Source organism: Limulus polyphemus, unplaced genomic scaffold (assembly GCF_000517525.1).
Source record: "Limulus polyphemus unplaced genomic scaffold, Limulus_polyphemus-2.1.2 Scaffold3240, whole genome shotgun sequence".
NCBI classification, from domain to species: Eukaryota; Metazoa; Arthropoda; class Merostomata; order Xiphosura; family Limulidae; genus Limulus; species Limulus polyphemus.
Window position 1 is genome coordinate 81,482 of NW_013668850.1, and position 22,141 is coordinate 103,622.

The window sequence follows — 22,141 nt, forward strand, 5'->3', positions numbered from 1 at the left end:
TACACTCAACTTCAACAATCGCGCTAAACAAACGCTGTAACGTCTCTCGTGCTCTCTGAATACAACTTTACCGATACACTCAACTTCAACAATCGCGCTAAACAAACGCTGTAACGTCTCTCGTGCTCTCTGAATACAACTTTACCGATACACTCAACTTCAACAATCGCGCTAAACAAACGCTGTAACGTCTCTCGTGCTCTCTGACTGCAGTTCAATTACTCACTGTCTATACACACATTACCGCGTCACGTTGTCCCCCTCTTTTATATACCCGACTACCCTATATCTAGTAAATACTAAAGCATTCGCCAAAGTACAGGAATACGAAATATGTTTTTGACATGGAATAACATGTCCAAACATGTCTAACATGTCTAAACATGTCCAAAGAATAGTAATTGCAGTAGCAGAAGGAATGGAAGACATTTTATATGGAAATTTCTGATTCAAACTGAATTGAAGAACGAGACCACAACCACAATGAAAAAAGAAAGTGAAAGTAATATTTATTGAATTAAAAACAATCAAAGATATACTGTGTACTTATAAGGACAGTTTTGTCCCCATAATTGGGGCAAGCTATACTGTGTACTTATAAGGACAGTTTTGTCCCCATAATTGGGGCAAGCTATACTGTGTACTTATAAGGACAGTTTTGTCCCTATAATTGGGGCAAGCTATACTGTGTACTTATAAGGACAGTTTTGTCCCCATAATTGGGGCACGCTATCACTAGATGTTCCAAATGAAGAGCTGAAATCAACCTGAATGAGACTGTGGGAGTAAAACAACAATATAGAAAATACAACAGCATTACTTCTCCCAAAATAAACAGGGGGATTATATTTTCAAGGGGTATCACAACATTCACCAGTGGTTAAGATCACTGCCAACATTTTCACAGTGTATTGATTCCAACTAGGTATATATTACAACAGTCTTTCTGCCAAGAGTATGTGATACATCAAAGGTTAATGACACGGAACAACATGTAATTAAAATGGCAGTTTATTTGGGTTTCATAGCCAGTTCTTTATGGAACTCTGTACGTGCACCAAAACATGCATATTTATGAAATGTTGTGAACATTCTTGACTAAGAGAAATGTTCATCAGTTGTCTAAACTAGAGAAGGGAAAAAAAGGAATGCTAAACATTGTGTATGCCAATGTGATATGCAGGCATACTATGTATTTCCTATCCCTGTGTATATTATAAAATGTTTCAGCACATATTCATAGTGCTAATATAGACAATCAGTGATTGGAACTACCGAGTTCTTCTCACTCCACTGAACTAGATCATTTAACATCATCTGTGTAGAAATAGACAGTGATTGTTCCCATTGATGGGTTAGGTGATGCCTTAAGGATACAACATGCCTTATATTTTAGTGAGTGTGACATCACATGGATAGTGCTTTCACCCTGAGAATTGAGAATGCCATTGTTTTATTTTAGTACATAATATCATGTTTTCTGAATCTAGTTCAGCTTTTTTTCCTTAGTATAAAGAGTATGATGACTTAGAGAGAGAGAAAAAGATTTTGAACAGACTTACAGATAGGTTTGAGATACATTAGAGTGCTCTTGAGGTCTAATTTCTTTGTTTAAATGCATTGAATAAAGATTGTTTTTATTGTATGTTACATTGTATTCAGCTTCTTTCTTGGCTTCTAACTCAGTCGAGATCAGAGAGCTGAAATTTTCATTTTGCACTACATTTTCTGGTGATTCTCCCATTATTCTGTGGTTCTTGCACAATTATTCAAAGGTAAATTGATGAACCTTAAAATACCACACATACATACTATATGTGTATTGATTTTCTATGACTATTTTGTTATGACTCAATGTTTAATTGGTAACTAAACAAATCTGACTTTCTAGGGAAGAGAACCACATAATTCGATGAAGTTAAAGTTAAAAGGATTGCAGTGCAAAGAGAAGATTATGAATAGAAAAATACAGAAATTCTCTGTTTGATAGCATCTGAACAATATAAACTTGAATAATAACAGTTCACTAATGTATTTAGCAAAATATTAATGTAAACTTTCATACATGATCAGAGGTTCTCAATAATAGATGTACCCATGAGGGTAATGATGTGAGTCAGTTGTATCACAAAACATAATGCTGCTTTCTATAAACTATCTAGTACACCAGTATACGTTATACTTTAGTATTGCATCCAGCAGTTTAAAAAAAAGTAGACAACAGGCAATTAGAAGTAAGGTATACACAGCCCGTATTCTAAACTGTTTTGTTTTCATGTTTTAATAGTAGGCTATAATTTACTTTAAAATAATGCTACTTGTCAAAATTAACAACTGCAGATGTAAACCATAGCAAGTTTATTACCAAACTATTACAAAGTTTCTGGCAAAGAAGCTTCATCAAGTAGTGCCTAAACTTTTTATATGAGGTCCTTTTTTAACTTTTTTTATTATTTTACTTGCACTGTGTTTACATATGTTGACACTGATTTTTCAAGTGATTTATTTTGTATAACTTAGTTCACAATATGTTTTTTATGTAGATAACACTAATTGTAAAAAACACAATATCTTTACATTATTGTTGGAACTGATGTTGTTCTACTGAAGAACTTACTTAAACTTTACTTCTATAGGTTATGGAAGTTATCGACGTCTTACTCCTATTGCCCTTGCTGTTCACGTCAATGATCTTCGAGCTTCCGAACTCACAGAAAAGATTAGTGAAATTGTTGTTGAAAGGAGGAAAATATCTTTACATGAAAAATTACAAGAAGGTATTTAGTTTCTTGAATGTTATATTAAATGTTATATTCTTCACAACTACATAGAAAAGTATTACTAACCCTTTAGAAAACTAAATATTCACGCTGGTGCCAACACCTAAAATAACTTTGTTGAGGGTCTTTAAAAAGTTTTGCTTTAATCCATTGTCTTGCAAAGTAACCATGATATGACACATTTCTTTACATTTATGCATGTCAAGAAATCATTTAATATGTTGTCAAATGAATATTTATCATATACAACGAAATGGTAATCCTAGAAATATGTTTTTCTTCATGTAGTTTAGACATGAACAGAGAACACAAGTTTCTCTAGGGTGAGGGCAAAACTGAAAAATAAATCAAAGGTCAAAGGGCTAGTTTGGTGAACTTGATGTTGTGATTCCCTGAGTTAAGATATAAGAATATCTGTAGTTTGGAACACACTAAATCTGTTCAAGGTTATGTGCTAATTAAATCTAGCTTTTGTGTAACTATCTGTAGAGGATCCCATTATGGGAACTATCTACTGTTTATCTTGTGTATGTCGGACAACTCTAAAAGTATTTCCAGGTTCTTGCAATCCTATTTATGATTGGTCAGCTACAGAGAGAGAATGTGAATTGTGAGATAAGTTTTGGAGCATTCATGAATATTATCTTCTGTATTGAAAGAGCCAAGACCTACTGTAAAATGTGTTTTTGTATAGTATTTACCAGTCCTGTGTTGCCAAATTTTAATCTCGGTTTTTCTTCCAAGCTTATTTTAGTTTCATCACTGAGTTTATTAGTTTTATTTTACTTTAATTTAAATGTCTTAACTTGGAAGATATGCAAGATAATTTATCAATGCAAAATTAACAGTACTTAGTCGTGTTTATGAAAATTGTTTGTTTCTTTTCTTCTTTACTTATTCTCACAGTAACTTTTCATACAACTAAGTCTTTGAGCCTCTCATTACATAGGATTGTTAACCACAGATTTTAAAAATTCCCCAAGTAGATTTTACAGAGAATAGGAGAGATGAGTTAATACACAGTAAGATTGATTTTTGAGTTTTTTTAAGATTGATTTTTCAAAAATTAATCTTGTACTTAGAAAGAAGTATTGTTGGTTGGTACAAAATATATTCAGTGGAAGGCATGATGTGGGAAACGAAAGATCTATTTTTCTTATTTCTGTTGCTGTTAGGTAATGGCTGTAGATTTTTCGACTAGAATACTGGTGAACAAGTCTTGTATGTTAAAAAAAAAGACACAAAACATAACAATAATAAGTACAGGTTATTGGATTGTGTCTATGTCATCTTTAAAAAAAATGTTTCGATGTCAGTAACTTTTTTGCACATTTTTGTTTTAAATGGAGACAGAACTGGCACCACAAACTTACATTTGTGACAGATGTACATTTTGAGTACAACTTTTAACTGTATTTTATCTAACTAAAGTAAATGACAACAGTTCAACTCAAACAAAAGTATTTTATTCAACAAATAAGTTAGTGTTTCAAAAACAACTGTGCAAAAAAAAAGCCTGCAGTGTAACATTTTATCTGAATTTAATAAACTAATACAGAAAAAAAATTATTTTCATTAAAATTAACAGTTATGTTTAAAAAACAATATTGGTACTGTTACCATTTTAAAATTATCAACAGAAAACTCTGTCATCAGTTGTTTATAACCAGATATATATTTTTGTTTTGGTTGTAGGTACTTTTGGTCAAATATATCATGGGATGTTCATAGAGGATGAAAATGATGTTAGCGATGTACAGGATGTCTTTGTTAAGACAGTGTCAGGTATGCATTTACACTATGTGCAAGTGACTAAAATGATATCAATATTGTTTCACTTACAAAACCATACAATCAGTTCAGTGATAAATGTTTAATACTGACAAGCCTTGTATTTTTACTAGTTTAGTCATTTCTGAGGAACAAACTACTGATTGTTACAGGGTTAAGTACCTTATACTAAAATGATTTTGACTCTGCAAGTAAATAAGTCATGTGATAAATATGGACCATATAAAGTCATAGTGGAGTGATATGTATTAGAATTATATTTTGATTTCAATTGCCATTCTATAGGTACTGTGACATCAACTTAAACTGATTGCTTTTGGAAACTGAATATAATGGGTATTTCTGATGCAAAATATACATACACTATTATCATAAAGATGTGTTCGGATGAGGGATTTATAATTTTAAAAACAAGGTTATCCCTGTATTTAATGACACTAAAACTAAAAGAAGTTGGATCAATTTGGAGCACCAGGACCATCCAGAAAGCGACTTGCAACAAGTCATACTCTAAGAATAGTAAGTAGAGTGTGGCTTCCTGTAGCAGGAGAGAATCTGCGAACACAAAGTTCAGTGGCAAAAGCTCTCGAAGTGCTCCAGGCAATAGTATGCAATATAATCAAGAATAATCTCTATCTGAAAATGAGACCAATAGGATATGTTTATCAAGATAAAGTTTACAATCACTCCTCTTGTTCAACTGTAACATACCTCAAGCAACTGGAAAATGAAATGATATTTCCATATGAAGACATGTACCAGTCAAGTCAGTGCACTCAGGATCTATGAATTTCTGTGAATTCAGACTTTTCAAGTGGGCACTTGAAACTTTCTTGTAAACTAGCAGGATTATGGAAATCCAGCAGGGAGAATTGGTGTGCTTTAGACATGGCAGCCTTATAACAGAGCCTTGCAATAGAAATTATGCTGCAGAGCTATTGTGAAGATGCATGATCATCAGATAGAGCATGAGCAGATGTTGCAACATGGACTGTAAAGTATAGTGAGACTTCAGAGTCATTTTAATATAGCCTACTCAACCCTCTGTCATATATATGAGGTTATAATTAATTTTCAATAATTTTTGAAGACCAAAATATGTGACTTTTTTATTGTTTGATAAATGCACCTTTATTGTTATTTTGTTTTTGCTTATTGAAAGTATCAATTAAAAAAGGTTGATGTTTAACGTGGAATTTAGTCAGAATTATTCTAAATGATAATTTGTTGATGTGCTTTTAAAAGTTGTTGTTGTAACATAACCAAATGAAATGAATATTGAAGATTAAAAATAGTTTCAACCAGCAGAGAAAATTAAATAAACACACTGTGTAGTTTTTAGGTACACTAATATCTAGAAAAAAAATATCAAGACCTATGAAATGAAGGTTCCAAAAACATTATGCATTATAGGAAATATAAATGTATATGTAAAAAAATAAAACAGAATCTTTATTCATATAATGTAAGTTTCAGCTTATTAGCTGGCACCTTATTTCACTGTAAAATTACTAATGGCTTCTGGGGAAGGAGAGCAAAATTTCTCATGTTTGAATAAGATGAAGATATGAACCAAAAGAGATCCAGAATCATGTATATTACCTACTTCTGAGTCAAATTATTAATCCAGTATCCTTCAGTTCTTAGTTAACATACATCAACAATTATTCCAGATAAAAATCCTCAACTCATCCATCTTTTCCTGTACAAGCTCATTTACGTGAACAAAGATATATCTTACATTAATCATGGAAGGATAAATCATTCATATCACCACAAATGGAACACCATTAGGGGGTAAAAAATTAGGATGGCTCAAATTTCATTTTGGCACTTATTTGTAAACAAATTACACTCTGGCAATAATGTAACTGTACCCAGAACATCCAACTTTGAAACTGCAAACACGTGCACTATTTGATTTTGTGTACTGCATTGTTGATCTTTGTGATTCAGGACTTACTATATTCAACTCATTGCCTCAAGCTCTCCTTGAATTCATTTAACCATCCATTGTACAATGTAAACATTTCATCAGTTATTGTTAGGTACATGGAAGCAATTTAACAAACTTGGAATATAAAAATTAGAGAAAAATCACTTTAATAGACGACAATGCTTTAATATGTATGACATTACAAAAAATGTCAAAAAAATGCAAGTCAAGCATTTTTTAGTTAGTGAACTCTGCATATAATGAAGTGTTATGGCTAAATATGAATTATAAGAAGAGTCCATTGTATGTATTTTACTTCAATAACTGAATAATAAAACTAATATCAAGAATGATGCTCTTTTCTGCCCCCGGCCTACCTATCTTAGTTGTTACATTGTTATAGGTTCCTCCAGTGATTTACTTTCTATTTATATCCTGGTCTCAACCCCAATTTCTCAAGTAAATGTTATAATTTTTTTATTTTTCATATCTTATAACGAATGAATCTGATTTTAAGTTAAAATGTTGTTATGTTATTAAACAAATGTACTGTATAAAAAGATACGCTGTATCTCGATCATTTTCCCTGAGATTATATATCATATCTATAAAAGTCTTAAAATTTTCTAAGCTCTAATATAGAACATGTTAAATCAGGTTGAAATCATGTGCTAAATGTAGCCTGATGTGTTATTTTCTTAGGATTTCCAGTCAATGAACTTATCTGCTGTTTCACTGCATTACATTTTGCTTTACTTTATGACTGTTACATGAAGCAGAGATATTTCAGAATTGTGGTACCTATTTGCTGACTGGTTATCAACAAAGAGAATGTGTACTGTGAAAGCAGTTTGATGCTTTCAGTTATAACTGGTAGCTTTAACTTTGAAATTACCTTACAATGTTTTATTCTCTATTTTCCTAAAATATGTGTTTATTTAGCTATCCTTGATTATGTGTGATCTCACAATCTGTGAGATGCTTTAATGCTGTACAACTTAACACTCACAATAGAAAATTTCTTATTTGTTGATTGCATAAGTAAAGTGCAACTAAATATGTGTGACATTTTCTGATAGTTTACCTCTGTTGATCATGAGAACAATGATCGCTAGACATTGCTATGAACAGTTCTTTGTCTTTCATTTGGACATATTATGATAAATTATGTATATAAATTAATGATCTCTTCTTAAGAGGTTACTCAGCAGCCAGTAATAACTTAAACATATATGTCATTTTCCTACTAACAGAATTAAATTGTCATTTCATGAAAAGTGCTTTTCCACTGTATGAAAACGTTTCCAGTTTTTGTCAGTATCTTTTGGGTAAGCACTAACTCTCAAACAACCAACTTGTTATATACCAGTCACTACTGGTGGAATCCACATATTGTATTTAACAATGTTATGTTTTTGCTTGTTACAATTAAAACTCACTCGAAAGAACATCCTGACCAAATAAATTGGGTGGAATAACTAATTTTTTTCTTTATAAATACATAGAAACCCCCAGCAGTATGATTATTGGGATTAGTTCCAATATTTATGGTATTTCTGTTTAATGTAACTCATGACTTATTAGATTCTCTGTAACCCATAAACAGTTCAGAAAAATGTGTTTAAAAAGCCATTTATGAATGGCCATATTAAAAGCAAACACCATCACCTGTAAAACTAACGTTTGGAATAGAACTATGTGAAATAATGTACATACTCAAAAAGAGGTACTGATATCTCAAGATAATTGTATATTTGCTTTTTTTTTTCACAATTATGTTTAGAAGCTTAATAAAATTGATAATAATTTGAAAAAGTCTATGTATATTGAACTGTTCTTTTAAAGTCTTAACTATTCATTTAATTAATTAACTGCTTTACAAATTTTAGAGATATTTTAAATATAGTTTGGTATTATTATGAATGCTTTTTTTGGTTTTCAGATCAAGCCTCTCAGGTTCAAATTTCACTACTACTTGGAGAAGGAATGAAGATGTTTTCTTTTATTCATAAAAATGTTCTACCTGTAATTGGTGTGTGTATGGATAACCCTCAACGGCCTCTGCTGATTTATCCATACATGAACCAAGGCAATCTGAAACGTTTTCTTCACAAATGTCAATTTTCAGCTGAGGGGCATTGTCACGTAAGTTTATTATTGTTACAAATGAAGGGTCTGGTAAAAGGCCCAAAAGCTCACAAATAAAAGTATGTTAACATAGAGAAAAGTCCATATATAATTCTTCAAAGATTTATATTTTTCACAAATATATGTAAAGGGTTTGCTAACTAACAACCAACAAATTTAATATTGAAAATATAAACATTACTACACTATGTGTTTTTTTTAAGGCATGCAAACCGTATCTATTATTATGAAAGATAAATAACTAATGACATTTTACTGAGAATTTTATTTCGTGAAATTTGGAGATAAATAATAGTTATATAATTTCTATATAGCTCTAACCAATTTCTTGATCATTAAGATGGTAGTCTGAGTATGTTTATATGGCCTTACAGTTTAATCATGGAGTCAACTTCAGCTTTTTTTTCTATAGACGTGTAATTATATATTATGTAGAGCTTCTGTGTATGTAGATTTTTTACAATAAGTCAAGAGTATATTTGAACATACAGTTCCTCATAGTGAGAATGTAACAAACTTTACCTTTTATCTAAATGTACAAATTGCTGGCCAAAATGCACGTTATTGAAAATATGAGGTACTGAAACTTTGGATATGTATGTTATAAAATTCTTAAACTGAAAATACATAAAACTTATATCATTTAAGGTCAAACATGAAACAAATCTGCACTAAAAATGATCAAGACATTGGTAACAGGATTCTTAAAAAAAAAAGAGTATTTATTATTAGAACCTTCACAAATTCAATATAATGTATTCAACATGTGAAAACATTGCTCCAGCTTTTACAAACAACACAATTAGTTTGACTACAACAATATAACACAAGAAGTTAGAAAACACCTAATTTATTTGTAAATTATCACAAAATCTACTTAATAACTCAATACTTTCAAACTCTAACCATGTTTTTAGCAATATTCAATTGAAACACCACATTCTTGAGTTGGCTTATTAGTTCCCATTTATTATCCAAAGATACGATTACAATTCAACACAGAACAGTTATTAGCTATTGACAAAAAATTTGATCAACTTATTTAAATACAGTGACATACTTACATATAAGTTACTGTGGCAAAGACCTCAGTGTCACCTAGTGTCTGTCATTTTGTCTCACTATTAGAATAATGTTACCATTAATTCTAATGAGGTGTAAGGTAGCTGGAATAAGACAGCTCAATTAAACAACAAAGAAAAGATATATAAAATATAAACCTAATTATATTTCAACAAAAAATGAAGTAATACCACCGCAAAATGTAAAGTTTCAATTTACCAGACTCACAGGTCAGTTCATCTTCAAAAATGAATGTCAGGTAATTAAATACAAAAATACGTTTGTAAGGTGTACATTTGAAATGCCTATTACTAAACATAAATAACCTGCAGTCAACAGTACACGAAGTTGGGCTTGTTCTTTTGTTTGTGATTATTCAGGGTAAATCCAATAATAGGATAAGTATTATATTTCTTTATCCCAAACTGACAATTTTGAGTATGGGAAAAGAAATTATGTTTCAAAAGAACACAACCTGTCACACCAATACACAATCAGCAATCTTACTCTATCAATACAAAGAACAGAAACACATAAAAAGTTTCATAACACACTTCAGCTAATATCTATCTAACATCAACTGCTGAACCATGCATTCTAAAGAGTACTTTTACTATGCTGTACTTTGCTCAGAGAGTCCTAACATATGGTTATTATATAGAAGCAATTAATATGTGTAATAACTTTAATAACACATGTCAGTTTTTGTTATGATTGTTGCTTAGATACCTATTTTAAAGCAGTGTTCCACAGTTAAACGAATTTTTATCATTCAGTACATTGTTGCCTAATGAAGGCTCAGTACATTGTTGCCTAATGAAGATTCTGGAAAGAGGGCCAAAAGTTCAGAAATAAAAGTATTTTAACTTGGAGAAAAGTCCGTGTATAATTCTACAATTATATATTCTTTTCACAAGTACCTGTAAAGGGTTTGTTAACTAAAAACCAACAAATATAATAGTAAAAATAAAAAATGTAAATATTATTGAGGCATTTGTTACATACTGATGAAGATATTTGTATTGATGGTCAACTGCTGTACTATAAACTGATAAAAGGATGATGTACCACGTTACAACTTATTAACATTTGTACTTTCATGTCCTGTTTTTATAAAATCAGCTTAATTGAGTGTATCCATAAAAAAATGTGGTATTGCTCAAACAAATTCAGGAGGACTGTAGAATTGCCTTTTGTTGAGATTAATAGCTGGTTGAGCTAGCAGTTATACAAATGACCTTTTCTATGGTAGTCATTTTTATTACTTCAGTCTAAAGAAAGTCTTTTGGTTGGTGTGTTGTTGATTAGTTGAATATACAGACTCCTAATATCTAAACCTATAAATTATAAAGTTCAACAAAACATTGTAAAGATGTTGTATATTTGTTAAACTTCTAATGTTTTCTTCAGTACCTATTCAAGCTGTCTCCAGACTTCATATCTGCTAAGAGTTATCTGATGTTTCTCATGGGGAACCTTTCTTATACTGTTTTCTGCTAAGAGTTATCTGATGTTTCTCATGGGGAACCTTTCTTATACTGTTTTCTGCTAAGAGTTATCTGATGTTTCTCATGGGGAACCTTTCTTATACTGTTTTCTGCTAAGAGTTATCTGATGTTTCTCATGGGGATCCTTTCTTATACTGTTTTCTGCTAAGAGTTATCTGATGTTTCTCATGGGGAACCTTTCTTATACTGTTTTCTGCTAAGAGTTATCTGATGTTTCTCATGGGGAACCTTTCTTATACTGTTTTCTGCTAATTTTATTTATTGTATATTTTGCAGCATATGTATTTTAGTCAATTTGTGTATATTGAAATTCTATGTTATTCTATTTCTGCAATGTTTATATTCATAATATCAACTATGTTTAATAAATTTTGGAGTCACTGTTATAAGAGACATCTAATTTTTTTTTCAAGAAAATATTTTCGATTTTCAAGTAATACAAGTTTTGTTTATTAGAACTTTTTTCAAAATCTTCTGTTCAGTTTGGAGTGTGATTCTTTTATGTCACTCATTCCACATGTTCTTGAGTATCTTATGGCTATAATTGGTAATCATGAGAGTATTTGATAATTTTGTAGGTAGTTCTTAGTGTTTTTATATTAACATCTTGGAATACCAGTTTAATATGCCCTTTTAAAGATACCTCATGAACTATACTTGTAACTGAGAAACATGAGAGATAAAATAATAAATAAGAGATTATATTTTGTCAAAGAACAATGAATAACTAAACTGTATTTTTTCTATGCTACAAGGAATTGTAGTATAATAATAGGACAATATATGTCACATAATTATTTACTTATTTATTCTACATTACATTTTTCTACTTCTATAACTGACAAAAATTAATTGATTAGCAATACGTTGCTGCTTTAAAAAAGTTACATCTAAATTAGTGAATTTTTAATTTTATTATACTAAATAGAGAAAGTGAAGTATATGTTTATATCATAATGAACAATTAAATGTGTATATATGTATGTGTGTGTGTATCCATTATTGTTAAATACATGAATGGTTAGGGTACTTATTGATCACATTATTATTATTATAAAGTATTTGTACTGAACAACTTGTGTGTTTGACATGCTAGTTTTTATAATTTTTCTAGACTTTGGTTACTCAGGATCTTGTAGCAATGGCAATACAAATAGTACAGGGAATTATGTATCTTCACAAGAAAAAAGTCATCCATGGAGACATAGCAGGAAGAAATTGTGTGTAAGTTATATTTGGTGGGTTATGTTTCTCATGAGATGGTAAAATTTGCTTAATATTTCTCAACGTTTTAATATATTAACATAATAAGTGACAGTTACCTAATTTTATATCAGTAAACCTGCATAATTAGCACACAATGGATCTACTCTCCTCTGTAAAAGTTTTAAACTTCTAAGTATTTTACAACTGTGTCTTTTGATGGATAATAATCACTACTCCATTCTGTCTTAAGTGTTTCTCATGCAATCTCCATGTATGAATTTAGTAACATCTCACAAAATCTCATTTCCAAACCTTCTTGACAGCTACAGTTCTGTCACTTAAAAAAAACTTTCTATTTGTGTGAATGTACCAAGTAGAACATTAACTTAAAACTCTGTATAGTCTTTATTTTCTGGTTTTCTACGCTAAATATTATCCAACAGATTTTTATCAACTTAAATGTTTTGTATGGCATTTCTGAATTGCAATATAGATTACTATTAATTAGTTTTGGCATTAATATACTTTTTTTTTTTGAGGGGATGAGCAGAATGTTAAAGCATTCCTACATAAATTTTGCCTGCTGTTACAGTCACCATTTTTGCTTATCAGCCTTATGTATTGTAGAAAAGCAAATATTATGTTTTTTTTTACAATGATCTTTTCTGTTTAAAACTGGTGAGAAGACTAGTTTTGTATCGCTTTCTGTAAGAATTTCAATACTCTCACTGGTTCACCTATCCTGGAATGATGGAGCCAACCACTTTGAGAAAATTTATCTTTACTTCTAATTAAGTATATATTCACCAGTTTCTCACAATAAAGTTTATCTAGCATATTTTATTACTAAGATTTCTGTTCTGCTTTCTGCTCATTTTTACTTGACTAATTACTTATCTTTTGTTACTTTCTGTCCTCCAATTTGCTTCATAGAAATATTCAGCCTCACTTTGTCAAAGTTGCAATCAAATTTAAGGTCAGTGCTCTTCTGAGTGTGGATATTGACATTTTACAATGAAAGTTTAAAACAATAGAGAAAGAACAAAACATTCCTAATTATAAAAATATCAAAATGCCCTTTAACATAGATAAATATAAGTTATAATAAACTGTTTAACAATGAAATACATTTCACTGGTTATATTATAGAAATATCTTGAACATTGCAATGACATAAATTACTTGTTAACATTCATTACTAAATATGTACCTAAATTACAATTATGATTTAACATAACATAATATACAAAGTAAAATTTACAAAATGGAATATCTGACTTTAAACCAAAACATAAAAAAATACTCAAAACATACTGAAATCCATGTACAATACCACAACATAAACCTTTTAACTTTGACTGTATTATAATGAAAACAGGATGAAAATTGCAAATTGTCTGACATTAGTGCAAAATCAGTTTTAAAGCACCTGAAATTTATAAAAATACAAGGAAATAAATCCTTTACAGCTTTCAGTACATACAAAATGCTAAGAAGTATTATCATAGTGTACAAATATAATTTCATAAACTGACTAGTTAAACATGTGAAATACATATGTAAAACAAAATAAAAAGGAAACCAGAGATACAGAGAATATTTCAATCCTTTAACGGAAAGTTAAACTTAGCGAATAGAAAGCATAAGGTCTAGCTTCTTTGCTCTTACTTCATCCCTGTGACCAGATCCTTCAGTATCACAATTGTTTGAAAGTATATAATATATACAAACTTAGCGAATAGGAAGCATAAGGTCTAGCTTCTTTGCTCTTACTTCATCCCTGTGACCAGATCCTTCAGTATCACAATTGTCTGAATTTTAGCCACAGTTTGTGCTTTGATGTATCTCATACTTCAGTCATGGCTCTTACTGTATCTACCAGCTTAGTTTGCAAGCAGCATACTTCTTTGAGCAGGGTTCTCCACCACAGTTGGTCCACCTCCCTCTTATGAAGAGCCTAGGCCTCAATCCAGTGTTTGTCCATCTCATGATGATGCAGCTTGAGGATGGGGACCTGCTATACCATGGATTGGTTGCTTTTGACTGTGATGGATTTATTACTCTATATTTATTTTAATCGATGTCTATTTAAATTAAATTTATATTTAGAAATGTAAATAATGTATACTGTTAAATATGTATTGCGAAACTCCCGCCTATTGTCTAAAGTTGTAGAAGATTCTAGAGTGTAAGAAGCAACATAAATGCTAGTAACATAATCTGAATTTTCGAGAAACTCTCCACACACCTATATATATAAAAAGTAACTTAATTTTTTCATGATTTCTTACCACATCACTGGCTGTTGAAAATTCCTTTCTTAGTAAGCTTTCCAAAGCTAGCCATCTAACTGGTCGGTTTTCATTATCTCCAAGACAATGATAGTCATTTGGAAAGAGATCACGAGATAGAGCGTTATCTGTCACCTTAACTTGCAATTGGTCATCTACACTAAAAAAGAATAAATAATTTACTTAGAAAATTAATTCCATCTTTATTTTAACATGCTGAGTTTGAAGATAATAAATTTTAGCAATAGTAATCAACAATAATAAGTTCTAGAAATATATTCAGAGCTGATATTTCACTTTATGGCTTTATCTAAATGTTATTGTCAAACTAGCTTAAAAAATTAACTATTATATTGTTACGTCTCTGTTCGTTTGTTAATTTCCCGTAAAATTTCTTTCCAAAGAAACTTTAGCGATACAAGTCCTTTCTTAATAAAATTAGTTTATTCTTTCTCAATTCAACTTTGCAATACACTTAATCTCCACAGTGACGCTATAACAAACACTATAATTCACAATGAACGATTCACGCGCTTGACTCAATTGTCCGTCTCTATCTCTGTCTGCAATTCAATTCCGATTGTTGCCGTCAGTTCTTGGCGGTCTTATATACAAGAATACCGAACAACTAGTAAACACTCGAGGCTTCACGAAGGGACATGAATTTTCTAAAAGCTCATGACGTGTTACCAGCGTCACATGACTTACGCTGTCGTAACAATATTATATCAGAAAAAGTGTACATTTCATGCAGTTCATTGGTGACAGTAAGAACTATACCAAAACAATAATAGATACAGTTTTTTAGGTGTGTTGCATTGGAATAAAACTAAAAGCCCATTTAGACAAGGTCTGTGATTTCTAAACTATAGATGATTCTAACTTAACAAAATTTGGTTTATCTTCTACATAAACAGCAAACTTGTTTCTTGATGCCCATATAGTTTATTTGTTTGAAGTTAAGCACAAAGCTGCACAATGGGCTATCTGTGCTCTACCCACCATGGGTATCAAAACCTGGATTCTAGCGTTGTTAGTCCGCAGACATACCCCTGTGGCCCATATAGAAACAAAAGAAAAACATTAATGCAAATGTACAGAATGAGTACTTTAAATTTGGAGACAATGGACTATTATGAAATCTGTTTCCTCTGCTGTGAAATTTCAAATGATGAAAATTAAATATGGTCTTGTGGTAAAATGTTTAAGTAAGGACTTTTAGTCTTTTCAATAAAGGTTTTTGAATAAGTGTTATTATGTGGTGAGTACATTTAACACATTCAGTTAGATTTAAAGTAGTGGCTCTTTAGAATCTGTTAGTCTTGAACAATTAATAATATCTAATACTTTATAAATAAATAAATAAATACACACACACACTTATAGATCTGGATATAGAAATATATATCACAGACTTTAGTATATATATGTGTGTGTGTGTGTACAGCAAACTGTAATAACTCTTTGAAGAACTAAATAGCTCTTCTTATAAGCTTAACTCTCTTCCTTCAGTGATCTTGAAAGAATGTAAAATTGTTTCAAGTTATTCCATAATTTTGATTGGGGTTCAAATTTTCTTCTAATAGAATATACTATCTGGAGCTACAGAAAAACCTAATTGCTTTAAAATTAGAATTGTCATAGTTTAGTTAATTTAAATTAGGGTTATGCTGCAGGTTTATTATTATTATAGTTACTTTGGAAAATTGTGTTTCCTTATGTAATTTTATTTATTGAGGAAAATTGATAATATGTATAACATTATGATTCTCATAAAGTAGAAATGGCCGTGCTCTATATATATTTGTTACTAGGATCAATACAGTAGTTACAAGCCACATGATGAGTTAACCTTTTTTCCCTTAGGACTAGTGTCGTGATGCAGTAGTATAATTCTGTGGATTGAGTTTATCTTTTTTTAGGTAAAAAATTCATATTTTGGAAAATCTGGAATAAGTGTAAAAGTATGGACTTTCTTATTAATTTTTTTTTATTTGAACCAAAATTCATTGTAAGTGCAGCAAATAGCAACAGTTAAAAGGTAGAACTGTTGCATGAAAGGCAGATTCAAATGAACAGAAATGCTAAAAATATTCTTTAAGATAACAAGCATAGGAATATTGCACTGAAGTCAGGTTTGAATGAATAGAAATGTTATACAGTATATATTAGAATAACAACTCTCTGACTTTTACAATTAAGATTAAAGCTTATTCATTTAAAATTATATTTTCTGTTTTCACTTATTCACATTCATATTAAAATGTCTCACTGTTAGATTAACAATATTCCAAAACATACTTAACTCCGCCTCACACTTATAGCTATTACTCGACTGCCAGTGTTTCTTTACTTGCCCATCTAAGCATTGATCTGATTTTTCTTGCCTGCTCCAGTCTTTTATACCCCACTTCATTGCTCTTAGTGATATTTGTGTCGTGATACTCTCCACCTACGTCAATGTGTCCTCTATCCTGGTACTGTATATAAGCACCTCATTCAGGGACCCAGCATGGCCAGGTGGTTAGGGCGTTTGACTCCCAGTCTGAGGGTCTCGGATTCGAGTCTTAGTCCCACCAAACATGCTTGCCTTAGCAGCCATGGGGGCCTTATAATGTGATGGTCAATCCCTCTATTTATTGGTAAAAGAGTAGCCCAAGAATTGGTGGTGAGTGGTGATGACTAGCAGCCTTCCCTCTAGTCTTTCCTGTCTTAATTAGGGATGGCTAGTGTCGATAGCTCTCATTTAACTTTATGCAACATTCAAAACAAAATAAACAAAACCTCATTCAGATAATGTTATCACTTTTTTCTTGACAAAATGTTATGAATGGGTTTCCCAGTGCTATAATCATTGGGAGATACTTTGAATGTTCTGTATTACCTAGTTAATTTTCGTTAAAAAAAAAGAGATACTATTTTTTTTTCTGATTGGCAAACTGGTTTCCTGAATGAATTATCCGATTATTAGTTCCAGTACAGAGGCCAATCAGGTCTCTCCTATCCCAACTCTGGTATCTAGCATCAAACAACAAAAAGTGTGAGATTTTTGTTATTCTGTGTACTGAGGTGAGTGATCATCTCAAAAGTTTAAATTTTCCTTACCTGAAAATGTATTTCTGACAGATACACACCTCTGTACACTTTCTCACCCTTCCCTCCACTTTCCCAGTGCACTTTTATTAGTCATAGAATGAGGAGTTATACAAAGAATTATAATATATTTCCAAGTTCCAAATTTAAAGATGTCCAATAGTTGTGATTTCACAAATAGAATTATCAAAGTTATTTTTGTTTTGTTTTTACAGTGGTCATTTGGAGTTACTCTTTGGGAGTTAATGACACTAGGTCAGCAACCTTATGTTGAAATAGATCCTTTTGAAATGTTAGCATCTCTCCGAGATGGCTACAGACTGTCTCAACCAGTCAACTGTCCAGATAAATTGTGAGTTACTATAGATTTATTTAATATATTTTGCAATAACTTGCTAGAATGTAATGTAAAAAACAATAAAATAATTTGGGTTTCAGCATTCAATTTGAATATAATATATACATATGGTGTGTAAGATCAAACTATCTCCTCATGATATTTATGTATTGTATTAAAGCATGCATGTTATTGACACTGGTTATTTAGAAATAATTGTTGAAGATAAGGATGTGATATGAATAAAAAATGTAGATAATTATTTTGTCAATTTCTTGCAAAAGATGAATTTTTTGTAGTAGTGCCAGTATTCAGTATAAAAACTTCTCTAAAAGCTACTTGATACATAATGAACAGGCTATTTGTAATATTTGTTTTTTGCTATAGGTACAAGTTGATGGCTTTTTGCTGGACAGCTGTGCCAGAAGAGCGTCCTACATTTGGTCAACTACTAGGCTATCTTCAGGACTTTTACACTGCTTTAGGCTGCTACATCTAATTTATTATGTTTCTCTTCTGCCAAATATTTTCAAATATATGTATTTGATAGTCAAAAGAGCATCTCCCAAAAGACTAGTTTTGACTGTACTTATATAGTCATACACTTTGGCTGGATGTGGTATAGTGTGATGAATGCCTCCAAGTGTGCACTTACTCAGTAGTACAAAGGGAGGAACTCCACTATATAACAGGATACTAGTAATGGCTACATAAATAACCATAAAGTAATCCCAGTTATCAACATACTAGCTTACTCAAAGTCTGCTTCAAATCCTAAAGGCAGCTATATAACCTGATTCATAGTAAACCTCATATAACTAGTGCATTAGGCACAAAAATAACAGAAACTGAATAACAGTACCTTGTGCATGAAGCTGATAACTTTACTAAATGATTATCCTTAAAGATGATTAACCAAACAGGATCTAAGAAACAACATATATACCTAACATTTTCGATGACGAGGAACCCACTTTGTGACTAATAATGGTTGGAGACAGCTTGAATGGGTAATGAAGAAAAACTTTAATATAAGTTTAGCATAACAGCAAATATACAATGTTTAATCATGACAAAACCTTGTCGAAATGCTGTACATTTGTTGTTATGTTAGACTTATATTAAAGTTTTTCTTCATTACCCATTCAAGCCGTCTCCAAGCATTATTATACCTAACATTTGTACAAAACTTATGTAAACTGCATGTTTATCACAAATGTTAGATGCATTGGTTTCTAATGCTTTGCCAGTTTTTGGCATGTTTAAACTTTAACAAACAAAATAACATCTTAAATAACCCTGATACAGCTCAGCTGTAAGGTAAATTAATATGTAAAAAAGATATACACAGACTGTTCTCTATGTTAACCATTTTACTTTAACTGTGAGTTTTCAGCCCTCTTACAGGAGCCTTCATTGGGCAACAATGTAGTGAAGAGACATAATATTTAAGATTTCTTTTCTCAAACATGTTGACCTCAGTACCATAATTAATTATTTAATAAATGATATTCTTAACCACAGTAGTCTTTGTGAAAGCTTGAAGTTTTCTTTGGTCTATGTTACGGGTTTTAAAGAAAGCCAAAGCATGTTAATAATTCCATTCTCTAGTTAAAATATGACTTACAACATTACTCAAGTCTGGCCTGAAGCTTGGGATTATGGCCAAAACTATTTATTATACCATAGGTACTCAAGTGATGAACCTGTGTATTTTAATCATTATCAGCTTGTGTTTTCTTTTGTTTTGTGATATTATATACTCCTAGTTAGATTGGTATAAGATAAACTGCTTTTCTGGAGGTGTTATTTTTTTATCAGTGTATCAGTTTGCTTTGATCAGAAGTTTTGAAAGTTGTTCTATCATTAATTGTCTTGCAAGAAATCTCATTTTCAAACAGTTTTACACATAATAAGTATACTATAAGTGAGTATAGCATAATTTGTTCTTATTTGACATAGTAAACATTGGTAAAATAAAGATACAATAACTATTTAAATCAAGGAGCCATTTTTTTTGTTACTATACTTAATTACTCCTTGGAAAAACATGTAAACAGAATATATTTTCCCCAGAATGTTTTTTGTTATATTTGTGAAATTTAAATATTGCTTCACAGGTGAGAGTCATTGATATTATTGCACATTATAATGAGCTTAATAATATGAAAAATTAATCTATTTGACTTCTAATAAGTATTGTCTATTGAATATGTACGTACTTTTTATATGTTCACTCTTTATATAGAACTGAATATTTTCTGCTACTGTACTTTCTCACATATGTTCACTTACTTCTCTGAATGTGGTTTGATGATTTTATAAACCACCTAACTGTATTTCTGTAGACTTGTGTTTAGTGAGAACCCTACTGAACTGAATAATTAAATGAAAAATATATTAAATACAACTTTTGCAGTAAACAAGTCCTATTTTAGTAATCATTAAAATTAGAACATGCCTTCTGTTGCTGTCATTGCATTTTTGAATTTCTGTAAGTTTGTTTAATACATACCTAAGTCAGATTATTTTACTTTTAGGTTGCATATACGTAAATGTTTCAAGCCCTATTTGGAACCCAAGCACTTTTCAAACTTTTGACACATTTTGAGATAGGAAAGACTGGTAACTTCTAAATACTGTTATGATTCACAGGACCTGCATGACCTAGTGTTTAGTGTGTCAGGCTACATTTCAAAGGGTCCAGGATTCCAAAACGATGTGGTTGATCTTGCTTCACACTTTCAGTTGGAGGCACATTATAAAAATTTATTTTCAAAATAAATCCATTTATTTGGTGATTACAGCTCAGCAAAGCCCTTATAGTGGCAGATGATACTATTTGGTTTTCTCTCTAGTCAGTAGTTCAAAATTATTAACAGCTGTTCTTCCCTGTTCACTTTAGCCCGTGTATACATGAAGTACCATTCTGGTTGCACTTTAGCCCATGTATACATAAAGTACCACTCTGGTTGCACATTCCAATTTATTTTCAAAACAGTAACATAATCTATAAGAAAGACAGTTTATCTCTCAGTTCATTAGTTTCTGATGATCATTCACTTTAGCAATTATCCTTTTTCCTTTTCTTCAGGATGTCAATGTTATAACAAAATCTGTCACTACGATATATATCACATTTCAAATATCACTAAACAGTTATAAATAAATAACTTATACGAGAACGAGGTTATACTTAAAATACATAAGTATATTGTAATCAATGTATTTCTTTGTAACTTAGCGATCAGAAGAAGATCTATGACTTTAAATCATATCTATAATGGGAATATATGCAATGACAGTATGTAGCTTGATTTTTGCAATATGCTGCTCTGAAAAATTTTATTCAAACAAACTAAAAAATATGAATTATAACATAATTTAACATTGAACTGTCTGCTGTGTCCACCGCAGGGTACTGAACCCCTGATTTTAATGTTGTAAGTCCATAAGTTACAGCTGACCAACTGGAGCATATTTTGTTATTCCAACAGCCATATTGTGACTGATTGTTGATTATTATATTTACTATCCTTTGAGTTGAAGATTGTATGTAATAATGTTTTAGATTTTTTTAGCACTATGCATTAGCACATCTCCATGAAGAAAAGGAAAATTTATCAATAATATAAATACTTTCTATAATTATTGCTATTTTTTTTTTGCTAAATGATACAAATAATTCTACATAAGATTTGACTGAAAATAAGCTAAAGAGATACTTTGTTTTATCCTACTTCGGTTACTTCTGAGTAACAACTTTCAAAAATTGTCAATTGATTGTTTTTCTTTTCAGTCTCAGATGTTTCATTGAAAGATTAGCAACTTGAGAAAAGTAGCATAAAAGTTTAGTTTTTATCAACACATATTCTTTTACACTTTATAGTTCTGTCATAAAGTTTGTTGTCTAATGGGAAGTTATCTAACTTGTGTATAAATAGTGTACCTGTTACTGCATGCAAATAAGTGAAACTGTTAAATAGTGT

At 30.9% G+C, this 22,141-nt stretch overlaps 1 protein-coding gene across 1 annotated transcript in view; it reads left to right on the forward strand.

The window, feature by feature from the left end:
- LOC106468970 (tyrosine-protein kinase RYK-like) overlaps positions 1 to 18,754 on the forward strand; it is a 74,881-nt gene extending 56,127 nt beyond the window's left edge. Inside the window, exons 7-13 of the mRNA XM_022397366.1 lie at positions 2,637 to 2,777; positions 4,476 to 4,565; positions 8,450 to 8,652; positions 12,340 to 12,449; positions 14,289 to 14,463; positions 18,031 to 18,167; positions 18,540 to 18,754. Of these exons, the coding sequence (XP_022253074.1) occupies positions 2,637 to 2,777; positions 4,476 to 4,565; positions 8,450 to 8,652; positions 12,340 to 12,449; positions 14,289 to 14,463; positions 18,031 to 18,167; positions 18,540 to 18,651 (968 nt within the window). The 3' untranslated portion in view covers positions 18,652 to 18,754. The remainder of the gene's footprint in view (positions 1 to 2,636; positions 2,778 to 4,475; positions 4,566 to 8,449; positions 8,653 to 12,339; positions 12,450 to 14,288; positions 14,464 to 18,030; positions 18,168 to 18,539) is intronic.
- The last annotated feature ends 3,387 nt before the right edge of the window (positions 18,755 to 22,141 follow it).